Source organism: Taudactylus pleione, unplaced genomic scaffold (assembly GCF_031769625.1).
Source record: "Taudactylus pleione unplaced genomic scaffold, aTauple2 ptg000685l, whole genome shotgun sequence".
NCBI classification, from domain to species: Eukaryota; Metazoa; Chordata; class Amphibia; order Anura; family Myobatrachidae; genus Taudactylus; species Taudactylus pleione.
This window is the reverse complement of record NW_028285087.1, coordinates 2,011,255-2,024,016: the sequence shown is the minus strand read 5'-3', so window position 1 is coordinate 2,024,016 and position 12,762 is coordinate 2,011,255. Positions and strand designations below refer to the sequence as shown.

General features: G+C 43.8%; 1 protein-coding gene across 2 annotated transcripts in view; it reads right to left on the bottom strand.

The window, feature by feature from the left end:
- Positions 1-4,264: 4,264 nt before the first annotated feature.
- The window catches only part of LOC148477856 (transient receptor potential cation channel subfamily V member 6-like), a 67,876-nt gene continuing 59,378 nt past the window's right edge, over positions 4,265-12,762 (bottom strand). The window contains exon 15 of one of the 2 annotated variants that reach the window (XM_088456027.1): positions 4,265-7,141. In XM_088456027.1, coding sequence (XP_088312153.1) covers positions 6,847-7,141 — 295 coding nt within the window. In that variant the 3' untranslated portion in view covers positions 4,265-6,846. The remainder of the gene's footprint in view (positions 7,142-12,762) is intronic. The other variant, XM_088456026.1, reaches the window with a different exon arrangement.

Genomic DNA, 12,762 nt, shown 5'->3' with positions numbered 1-12,762 from the left:
GTGAGTAGAGGTAATGTGTTACTACAGATGTGAGGGAGTGGAATGTGTTGCTGCAGGGGGAATGTGTTACTACACAGGGGAGAGAGGACAATGTGTGAGAGGGGAATGTTAAATGTGTTACAACACGGGCAAGGGAGAGGAATTTGCTACTCCAGAGATGAGTGAGGGGAATAAGTTACTACAGGTGTGAGTGAGGGTAATGTGTTACTACAGGTGTGAGGGAGGGGAATGTTAAATGTGTTACAAAATGGGAGAGGGAGGGTAATGACTTACGATAGAAGTGGAGGATTAATGTTTTACTGGAGTGGTGAGATGGAAATGGAAACCGCCAATATCTAAGGTCTACCTGGGTGAAGATAAATTTGATAAATATATATGCTAAGCGCAGTGTGTGCATTTTACTGGAAGTCATACAGTACTGGTCTCTCTTCCAGAGACATAAAGCAGCTAATGATTTTATAGAAGGACAGCTAAGAAAAATTAGGCAGTTGCATCACTTAAAATAAATAAATCATTTACCCCCCACAGATGCATATTAATGTTTATGGACTTAGGGCCTGATTCAGAGCCGCTCGTAAGCGGCCGTTCGTTCGTTCCGAGCAATGTTTGCACAACTGCGCATGCATACGGATCGTAATACGCATGCGCGAACCAGTCAGTGCGGCCGAAAATCGTTTGTTCGCTAAATAGCGAATGCCTGCTATTTTCAGTGACAGAAGGAGGCGTATGTGGGTGGTAACAGGGGAAGGTGCTTGAAAACGGGGAGTGGAGATCCGAACGCAGGCGTGGTTAAAGGTCAAAACGGGCGTTTTATGGGTGTGCATAATTAATACAGCAGCGTCATTGACCACGTCACTGGGTTATTTTATAGTCAGAACTGCTCGCAAGATTGCAGTAGGAAAAACCAACCACAAGAATAGCGAGCAGTTCATACGCTGGTCGATGTACTCGGTTAATCTAATAAATAGCGGACATGACGTAGGATGCGAGCGGCCAGGGGGCGTAGTTTTCAAAAAAACGACCGCATGTTTGGTTCGCTCGTTCAGACCTAGAGGCGTGAACAGACCGCAAAGAGCGAACTGTTCATTTGAATAGCCACCCCTTTTTTCTGAACGAGCGAGCGCAAATAGTGTGTGGCTCTGAATCAGGCCCTTAGCTCCTAATGGGTTAACTAGAATTTTTGCACCCAGGGCATGGAATTTTTTTTTTTTATATGTCCTTGTGTAAAATATAGTTATAGAACACACACATTTACACCACGCTATGACACCCAAATTTATAACATTAATACCACAGCTTCTGCACAATCGCCAATCGGAAATCCCCAATTATTGATATTTCTAAATATTCTCTTTCCAAACATCTGCAGCTCACAATGATACAGTGGGCCTGATTCAGACCCGCTCGTGAGCGCTGAGCGCTCGCAAGCGGGTCGATGGTGCCCTAGTGCGCATGATGGAGGGAGTTCCGTTGAGCGCATGCGCAAGACCCGGGGAGCGACGGGGAAGCAGTCGCTCCAGGTCTCGCACCAAAGGGGGCGTGCTGTCAATGTTGATTGACAGCACGCCCCCTTTGGTGGCCATGCCGGGTGCGTGGCTGCCAGACGGAGGCCAGACGGAGGCTTATGCGAGCGTCCATCACGGACGCTCGCATAAGCTGTGGGTGGTAACCCACTGCTATTCAAGCGTCCAAGAGGCCGCTCCAAGTTTAGGTAGGAGGGCCCCGATTCAGAGCGAGCGCTCTGGTCAGAGCGTCCGGCTCTGAATCAGGCCCTGTGTTCCCATATGTTCAATTTACCACAGTTTTTCACCCATCATTGTTTTTTATTGATGTAACGAACATTGAAATGAGACTGCACAATTGGTTTATCACAAAATACAATTTTATTTCTAAATAAGATAATTCACTATCAACAGAATTAAAAAGTGCAAAATAAGCAGCGCTTCTTAAAAACGTAAGCCATATTCCATGTTATATGAATCCATTGCCATATGGACAAAATACATCTTCTCTAGAATGGATGGTTAATGTGCTTTAAATAGAAAAGTAGTCAGAAGTAATAGGAGGTATGCCAAGGTTTGGTGTTTTAAATAAGTAAGAAGAACTAATATGAATGGGGAATCTGTAAAAGTCCTGACTACCTTCCATTTGTAAATCGAAGGGCCTGAAATCACCTGTTGAAAGCTAAAAAACACACTGTTGCTGCCAATTTATAGGTTATGCAAAAGATCTTCCTGGGTTAGAGGGGAGATCTGTAACCAAGTAAACAGTCCCCAGTTTATTTCCTTGGCTACATATGTGGCTAAATATTGTCAGCTTCTTTGTGACGCGGCAGCAGCAGTGTGTTTTTCAAGTTTCAATGGGTGATTTCAGACAGAAATCTATATAAAAGTATAATGATACATTCAATACATTTTAATTCCAAGCGTACTGTATTAACATTTATAATGTATCCTTATTCTGAATAGTTATTTTGTAAAACGTTTCTTGTATTGAACAGATTTGAGACTGGTATTTATTTCGCCTTTATTCTGTCATTTCACTAATGTTTGCAGCATCTTAATGAAAACAAGAGAAAAAGGGACTCCGTAGGAATTGTAGCAGTATAAAACTAGGAATAACCCGTCCCTGTAGGTTTACAACAGTAGTGCAAAAAATAAAACAAATGATTAAAAAGAATGTTCTATTGTTTTTCAACACAAATGATGTTACTTAGCATAAGCGCAGAGTGCCATGAGGCCAGAGGATTCGCTTGCATCAATCTAGAAAGACACAAAGGGTGACTTACAAACAGCAAAATCTGTGGACCTGCCATACTACATTGCGTGCATGTCGGTGTAGCTATCGTACTAGTCCAACAAGCACATGCCTAGGTGTATCCCCCACATTTTGACCTTTAACACCCCCAGAAAGTTAATCAGTGCCAAGGTTGGCGGGTACTACAGGAAATGTGAATGATGGGAACATCACATCAAAATTCATTCTACGTCATTTCAAATGTTATGTTTGTCTTCTAGAGTGGTGCTCAGTTTTGAATATTGTATGGCTTAAAAATCAATGGTGAAGGACACTGGTTCAAACACAGTGTGAAGCAGTTTATTACATTGGTGGACGGAAAACTCACCTAGATCTGCACTCAGTGTCAGACAGGGACATAAAGTGCCCGCCAGGGAATACAGAGGTAGGGGCCCAAGCGTAAGTTGTGTGGCCAGCCATCAGAAGGGATGTGGGCAGCCACCACAAAGGAACTTGCTCAACCATTAGAGAGAACATGCAAAGAACAGGGCTCCTTTATAAAAGGAGGGGGCAGGGGTGTGTCAGGACCACCCACTTTGATTGTCAGGAAGGCTAGTCTTGCTGTAGTTTCCATAGAATCAAACCAAGTACCCAAGTTCAGCTATGAAACTGCTCCACTAAGTTACCGACCCCCCTAGAGGTGGAAGTAGAGCCCTCATGCAATGGAACCCACCGGGGATTTTCCCTTTACACCTGTGGGCCAGTCCGACCATCGGCACGTTCCTGCAGAAGCATAACCGGCAGGTGCAGAATGAGAGTATGGATGGAGACCGGCTAAGCCGCAGTGGGTAAGAAGGGGCCGCATGACCACTGGCACAGCAAGGAGAGCCCTTCATCTCATTTACAGGCAGCACGTTCTAGAAAAATGAAAAGGTACAGTAGGTTTGTGACAAGAGGATTTGCGCTATTGCAGTTCGTAAATTACACTTCATAAAATGAAAACTTCTGACTGTGGGCCCGATTCAGACCCTGTCGCAAGCGCTGAGCGCTCGCAACTGGGTCGATGGTGGCCCAGAGCGTATGCGCACGACGGAGCAGGCTCCATCGTACGCATGCGCGATTCCCGGATAGCGACGGGCAATCAGTCGCTCCGGGTCTCGCATCAAAGAGGTCGTGCTGTCGATGTTGAGTATCAGCTCGCCCCCTTTGGTGGGTGGGCCAGGGGGGTGGCTGCCCAGACGGAGGCCTACCGTTTGGGGGCGGCCCCACTGACATCACAAGTGATGTCAGTGGGAGAGCTTTCGGCTCTGTTTGAGCCGAAAACTCTCTGGGGGATTGCGGCCACGAGACCCTACCACAAGGCTCTCGTCGCAAGTCCGATGGTCGCGATGGTCTTGGCAACTCACAGCAATGCGAGTGGCCAGGAGGCCGCTCCATAAAAAAATAAAAAAGACGCCCTGATTCAGAGCGAGCGCTCTGCCAGAGCGACGGCTCTGAATCAGGGCCTCTGTCTTACTAGTAACCCCAACCCAGTGCACCCACCCCTCCCAAGTTGGAATGCACATTTACATGGACGTTTTAAAAGCCCCCAGCTTGTGTTTTTGCATTGGATAACAAATTACATTCTAAAAAAAATAAAAAAAATCATGGATTTTAAAATATTTTTGCAAAGTGATTGTTTCAAGTAAAACACCCCTGACCCTAACTAGTAACACTTTAGGTGCCTCAGGTCTAAGCAGGACGCCCGTTGACTTAGTGTTCAGGTGGCCAGGTACTAGGGTTCCAGAAGGCAGCACCATCAATACCTGCTCAGTGCTTGAGGTCTGTATACAAACCCCTCCTTAGCCTGGTCTAGCTATTTGGGAAGGGCTCTCTTTTTGAGAAAAAGAAGCAGAGTTCCCTTTAAACTATCAATCGCAAGACGCAATACCTTTATGCAGTAATCCCAAGCAAAGTCTGTATCATTTATTAAAGCAAACATTTTTGTGAAGCGCAGAATAAAGATGAATGTATTACAGTATGACTCTCTTGTGTACAATGTATATGTATTTTATTCCTTTAGTACACATTGTACTTAAGAGATAGTCCAGGTTTGCCAAGAGCCAAGAAAATAAGAACTGAATACACAGATTCATGTACTGTTTAACGTCATTAAGAATAGCTCTGTACAAATATTAGCTCTGGAAACACCGCCGCAGGTGGATTACTGGAGCCGTTCCCGCAACACTGAAGCGACGGCATAACAAGTATGTTGAGGGTTATGTTAGACTACATGATTTTAGTTACTTTCAAAATGCCATTCAAGGCCCTCACTGTCCAGGTCTGTATGTACGATCCTCAAGTGATGGGTAGTGTCCATATATAGTAGATTTCTCGCTGTACAGGAAGTTCAGGGTCACTGAGGTTTGGATCCATCCAGACCATTCTAAAGAGTTTAGAAAGTGTATGCATGGACAAGGGATTTCCCTTTTACTCAAATGGTCACAACCTCTCCTGGGTCTGCTACTGCTGCACCCAGGATTACGTTGGGCATCCCTAGAAATACTCTTCCAAGTGTCAGTGGGGAGTCACATACCATGATAAGGCACTAAGTGGACGGGGCACAATGGCACAATTAGGGACCTCGTACACTCTTCTTCAATGAAAAAGCGTTTGGCATCATTACTTTGCACCGTCCTCCTTATTTTATACCATCCCCAGAGTCTCCTGGGGGTAAGGGTTAAACATTAGGCCAGTGTGAGATTAATGTAATGCGTGAAGAGGTAATGTGAGGCCATTTCTACTCCAGAAATGAAGAACTTGGTTATGACAGCTGCCAGTCCTTGGAACCAGATCTGGGATTACACTACGACAGAGAGGCCCCTTTTTCAAGCTATATGATAAAATCTTTCTGTACAAAATTTCCACATGCAATTAAAACAGTTCAGATGAGACCGTATTTTAGGAAAAAACAGACAGGTTAATTTTATTAAAATAAATGGCATTTAAGATTTAATTTGATGCAACACTTTTTGTAATGTTTGCACCTCTGTGGTTTTCTCTGCCTCTCTGCGTAGTGGGTATATTGTAGTTTGAGGAGCTGCCTTCTGAGAGCAGGAGGGGAACTTTATGCACCCCGGGCAGCCCCTCCAGAGTCATTGGTGCTAAACCAAGAAAGTCTGCAGTGGCCTTTGAGGGTGAACAAGACATATTAGCTCTGGTTCCTAAACCACCATCCTCTAATTTGAGCAACGATGGGGTGCATATTATAGCGAGAGTCAGTCTCTCTCTCTCAGTCTCTCTCTCTCTCTCTGTCCCTCTCTCTCTCAGTCTCTCTCTCTCTCTCTCATTACAAGTAGTGGATTCGGGACAACTCTTAACCATTCTGTATGTAGCCCACTGGGGGGGGGGGGGGGGGGGGGGAGTTGTACATGTTTCAGGAATGAGTGATAATATAGGTCTGGGGACCACAGCAAAGTCATCCCTCTACACAACTTCAACTATTCCAAGTGACTGTAGAGACGTTTAAGTTTAGAACTTACGTAGCAAGAACATACAAAAGTAGTTGAATTCTTTTAGAAGGACAGTCAAAAACTCAGAGTTTAACTCAAGTGCCAACAACCAGGAAGCCAGAAAAAATTAAGACGCACAGAAAGTTGTTTACATTAAGATTCTTTCCATAGCTTAACGACGCGGGTAAATGTTTATTTAAAGACGACGATAAGACTGTAGCGATGAAGAATTTATCGTGTCCCTGGATAGTCAGCAGAAATTAATCCACCGGGGGATGCCATCGGAAATCTTCCTCAAACAAAAGTAAATGTCAGAATCTATTTAATTAGCAGCTGGATTAAAGAGTTGGATAGGCATGAATGGCGAGCTCACAGTAACCGCTGTAATGATTTGTATTGCGGGACACTACTCTTAAAAACCTTTACAGTATCTTCGTTTAGCCCCACACTGCTAGAAGAATAAATTTTCTCCAGGAAGCCATTATCCAAGATTGATGCAACTGTGAGCACAATAGAACAGCCGTATCCTACGTCCATCCCGAAAGGATTTAAAAATCGCAGATCAAGCTGATTCTAGGAGTTTGTTCTCAACAGCAGGAATAAACAGTCGGCCATCGATTCACACTTCGTAGACCTCCTCGTCAATGTCAAGGGCATAGTTAACTTTGCCCTGGAGCTGGCCAAGCGTGGCTCTTCTAAGGATATTCCAACCTCTACTCGACCTGCGCTGAGATATCCTCCTAAACAAATTAGGAGATTCCGCTAACGATACTTTCTTACAGACAGGCTTGTCTTCATGGCAGTCCGATCTGAGAGAGAGCTTCTCGGGAAGATCATGATCTTCGTCGTTGCCATGAAAGGCGTCCACGTAGCGTTTCACGCGCTTCTTGTCCAAGTCCTTCCGCTCCTCAACTCTGTCAGAACCAAAAAAGGACAAGTTATTAAATCATAAACAAAAAAGCCCACAACAACCCTGCGAGTATTCAGCATCCCGCACAAGCTGCACTGTTGTCGGACCATTTTTATTTTTATAGCGACTCGAAGGCCAGATGCTAGCAAATAATTTCTGTAGTTTACAGGGTGCATTGGGATGTATAGAACATTGGCATTTTTGAAGCGATTTAATCTCTACTATCGTATCTAGTATTCCACCCTTTACCGTCATAGGGCCGGCTTCAATTTGAGGCAAAAAGTCACGTTTGGCAAATTGCATTCGCCAATGCGAGCCTTTTGCCACATACCAGCGTATCGCGTCATTCAATTCCAGGAAGTTTTCGCATGTGCGGAAAACTCCATTAACAAAAACAGGCAAAAAAGTTTCACCACATAGGGGCAGGAGAAACGTTGTGCAAAATCCCTATTTTGAACTAAAAAAGTGGGGACTTGGTTCAGAACCCTTTTGGCCACCCCATAAATTACTAGTTAGGCAAAAATAAAAAAAAATAACGAAATCATCTTAATTCCCCCATAAAAATAAAAAATGTCATTTTTGGGGTGAACATGTAAAAAATGTTTGAAATTGGGTATAAATGTACTGAGTCAGATATTTTGGGGTGCAGAATGGATGGGACGGGTGTTTTTAGGATTGCAGGTGGCTGCAGCAGGTGTATTTTTTTAAAGTTTTTTAAAATGCACTTTATTAACACAAAAATATACTAGTAGCCTTTTTAATGTACCCCCAAAATAAATCCAACTATTATATTTTACCCTAAATATTTTGGAAATGACATTTTTCCACACTTCTGCATATAACAGACCTTTAACTCAATTTAAGAACCCTAAATACTTTAATTATGGCTATTAATACACTTCTATATTGATTTCCAGTGTCAGGCTTTTTAAGGGGCACAGACTGCTTTCCCCAAAATGTGCTGTACTTTTCGCTAGTTTCGCCAATCGCTGCATTCGCACATCTGCGTTTTCGCCTGTTTTGCAATTGAATACGGCAAAAAGCGGGAACGTGCATAGTTAAAAGTACACAAAAACTTCACCTCCGAACAGGTGATTGAGGCAAAAAAATTGAAGTGGCGAATGCATTTAGCCGGCTGTGTCTTTTTGCCTCTAACTGTATTTTGCCCATAGTATGGGACATTATTGATTTAGGGTCAATACAGTTATAGCATTGAAATGTGAAAAAAAAAATCCGCAATAAAAGGGGAGGTAAAAACCTATTTTATAAATTAGTGTAGAAACCATTGCTCTCTGAATAATGATATATGACCGAGATATAGTATCAATTATAAACCCCCTAAAGGGGATAAGTTAATAGAAATATATTATGAGTCTTAAATTCGGATTATAAATAAAATATATATTAAAATGTAATAAAATAATTTCTTTGTGGTACTCGAACCCATCACCAATTACTAATAGAGCTGTGTGCTTAATGTGTTGAGCCACAAGCTAGACACATACCGTAGTAATGAGCTATTCTTATTAGAGATGAGCGGGTTCAGTTCCCAGAGAACCGAACCCACCCGAATTTAGCATATCAGAGTCAGATCCAAGCAGGCTCGGAGGTTCCCGCCTTACTCGGTTCTCGAAACCGAGGCAAAACCATAGAGACGTAAATCTCACGGTTCGCGAGCTTTCGTCTCTGAGTATATAGGAACCACGCGACAGACGCCATTTCACTCCAGCTGTGGAGACTGAACAGGGAGGGTGGGTAGTGTAGGGCTGGGAGAGGTGCTGGTGCTATCTGCAGTGTCCTGGGCTGGTGCTGATCACGGTTCTGTCACTGTGCTGTCTCCGGATCCATTCCGGTCTCTGGTCATGGTGCTGTCACTATCACTGTGCTGTCTACTGATACATCAGGGTTGTCTGCTGTGTCCTGGGCTTGTGCTGTGTTCATCTCTGGGCCATACATGCCTACCCTCCCCGGTTTTCGCGGGAGGCTCCCGATTTTTCGGGTAACCCCCCGCACCCCCGGAAGAGTAGGCATTTCTCCCGCATTCTGCAAACTTCCTAGTGAAGTGGGCAGAATGAGGAGAATACCCGCGGTGATCTCGGGTCTCCGTGAAGGGGGCGGGGCTTAATTTGTGATTCTGCATGAATCACAGCATTTGGCCCCGCCCCTATGTAAATTTTACCCAATCGCGGCAGTTTGCAGCGAGGGGGCGGGGCTTAATGACGCGCATAATTAGGCCCCACCCCCATCGGCCTTCTGCTGCTTCTCTTGCCCGGGCTTCTCCCGGGAAGAGATTTTTAAAGGTAGGTAAATATGCTCTGGGCCCAAGTTCTGGACTCAAAAAAAAAAAAATCAAAGTAAAAAAAAAAAAAAATCAAAGTGTCTTTATTATATCTTTCTGTGTGTGCTCGTGGGTGTTCGGCTTAACCGCAGTAGCGCACAAGAGCCAGCCAGCACCGCAAGTTGCAACCTTGTGCTGCCCGACTCCAGTCGTGCTCCAAAAAAAAACAAAAAAACTCTGGGGCCAAGTTCTTCTGGAGCGGACAAAAAGTTAAAATCATCATTTGTCTTTTTTTCTAATATTTTTGTGTGTGCGCACGACTGCACGTGTGTGAATTATGTAACCGCACCTTGGCTACACTATTGGTGATTGTGACACTGCTTCTAGACTGCAGAAAAAATATGGAGGGCTGTCGCATGACAGGAGAGCAAGGCCAAGAACCACATGTTGTAGCTTCTGCCAGCAGTACAAGGCCGTCGACTTCCTCGGCCTCTAGGAAGGCCCATGCCCCAGGGCTTAAGTCACGCCATCGATATGGTAAAGAAACTTTTACTGAAATTATGAAAAAAAAATTGAAAGGAAATTTGCCTTTAGATAAACAAACAATTGGCAATAATCCATTCACTACACAAAGTGACAAGGAAAGGATAAGGCCTTGGCCTTCTTTCTTTATGAAGACTGCTGATTCTGATGGCCCTTCTGCTTGTAGTAGTAGTGGTGGTGGTCCAATTAAAAATGTGAAAGTTGTTAAGACAGCTCCGGGAAAAACAACTGTGTGCCCTGAGAAATCGAAATCACAAATCCCCGAGGAGAGTGCAAGTGTGTCCGCGGTTGCCATGTGTGAGCCCAACCTAAATACTAGTGTACTGGAGGATCTTCCAAGTTCCAACATTTGTGCGCCCTCTGTAAATGTGGGGAAGGGCAGTCAACATCTTGCACACGTAGTCATTGAGGATGCTTCTGTGGAATTGCACATGGAGGAGGAGGATATTTTGGTGGATGAAGGCGCTAAGGATGATGGGGATGTTGATAATGAAGATGTTGGTGATGAGGATGTTGATGCCGAGGATGTCCTTTGTGTAAGTAAGGTAACAGCTGTTGCCCATGGTTTGAAAAAGCCAAAGCCCATTGTTGTCATGCCGGGACAAGAGACAAAAAAATCTACTTCTCACGTGTGGAATTATTTCCATCCCGATCCGGACAACAGTTGTCAAGCCATATGTGCCCATTGCCATGCAAGAGTGAGTAGAGGGAGGGACCTAAACCACCTAGGAACCTCCTCCTTGTTACCTCACTTGGAGCGCATTCGTCAAATGTCAAAGTGTATGTCGCCAAGTTCTAAAACTCAAAACGTAACAAGTTCAGCGTCACCTACCTGCTCCCTCTCTTTGGGATCCAAGCGCCTTCGATCTCCAACACCAACATCATCACCTACATCCTCATTCGTGATCGGAAGTAATTTAAAAAAAACAATTGACTATTAAACAGTCCTTTAATAGAGGAAGTATGTTTAACAGCTGTCACCCAGTTTCACAGCGCATCACTGACGCCATGACAGCTGTGCTAGTATTAGATGGTGAAATAATAAAAAATTAGGATGATAGTGTGGAGGAAGTGCAAAAGGAGGATGAGGGGGAAATTTGTGTCCTATCTGACGCTAATGTGGATGTTGATGATAAGGATGTGGTAAATCAGCCACCAGTGGCAGCAGTTCTTGCTCATGATAAAAGAAAGTCGGAAAAGCAACGTCTTGGGTGTGGAATTATTTTATCTAAATTCTGACAACAGTTGTGAAGGCATCTGTTCCATTTGTAAAGCCAAAGTTAGCAGAGGAAGGGACGTTAGCCATCTAGGCACCTCCTCCCTGTTACGTCATTTGCAGCAAGTTCATGCAATTTGTTTAACAAAATTATAATTTGTAAATTAATAACAAGCAGTCCAGTATCAGCTACCAGCAGTTTGGACCATAACATGCAATCTCCACCACCAACACCCTCATCATCAACCTCCTCCTTAATAATTGAAGGTAGTCCTTCCAAAAAATGTTTTGTGAGGCTCGAACAAACCAAGGAGTTCAGCCACGAAAGTGTCAGTCCTAGTCGCTAAAGTTTTTTTTTTTTTTTTTTTTTTTTTAAACTGTGCATGTCCTTTTTAATATCCCACATAAGAGTGGGTGGGAGGGACAATGCCATCTTGCACCTCTTTCCTTTACATTTGACACAATTTGGGGCATTGCCGACTGACATTATTATAGTTTATTAAACTGCCATCCTGTCTGCCACTGCTGTATGGCAATGTTTCATAGATGTTTGATATTTTATTAGACTGCCGTGCGTTTATGCTGCTGCTCTGTTGCTTACTTTAGCCAGCCAGCTCACTGCAGCCTTTGGCCTATATTGGTGAAAAATTGTGAAATCAATATTGTGAGGTGTTAAAAATGCCTAGAAATCATTGTTATTAAGGTTAATTATACTGTAGGAACAAAAATAGGCCCAAATTATGTGGTCTTAGCTGTTTTTATGATTATTTAAGAAAAAAATCCAGATCCAAAACACGGAGGAAAAGAATCCAAAACCAGATTCAGATCCAAAACCAGGGGAGATCCAGATCCAAAATCAAAACACGGGGGTCGGCGCACATCTCTAATTCTTATGCTCCCTTTGAGGTCTACATGAATAAAGATTTAATAAATAATAACTCTCTTGATTGACATTTTAGAGCAGGGATGGGGAGCCTCAGGCCCGGGGGCCTTATATATAAGGCCCCCGGAATCATTTGGTCTGGCCCTCGGAGCTTTCTTCTGCTAGCCTCATCTGGCTAGCAGGGTGCCTAGAATGTCACAATGCCGTCAGAATCTATGCACCAGTGCCACCTGGAACGTCCTTAGGACACTTCAGACGGTCACACTGCTGCCCTTACAGCTCCCCAGAGCATCCTGAGGATGATCCGGGCATTGCTGTAATCACCGGCGATTGTGGCCCTGCCCTGTGTGATGTCACACGGAGGGGTTGTGACCTGAACCAGGCCCGTGAATAATGTTCTATATATCAAAATGGCTCTTGACAGAAAAAAAGGTTCCCCTCACCCCTGTTTAGAGAGAGACAGAGTTTTTACTTATTTATAAAAACAGGAGACAATCAGTTTATAATGAGTATTCAATTTTTAACTGGTAAATAATTGTATGGCAATTCAGGACACAGGTGCTTTATAATTATGTATTACCCTAATTAGCCAATTATTGACAGCAATGTACTGGCTGAGAGGTATATAATGCGATAGTAGAGTCCCATTCTTTACTTACCTTCTGAAGAAACTGACTATATTTAAATGGAGAAACGCGTTAAGGG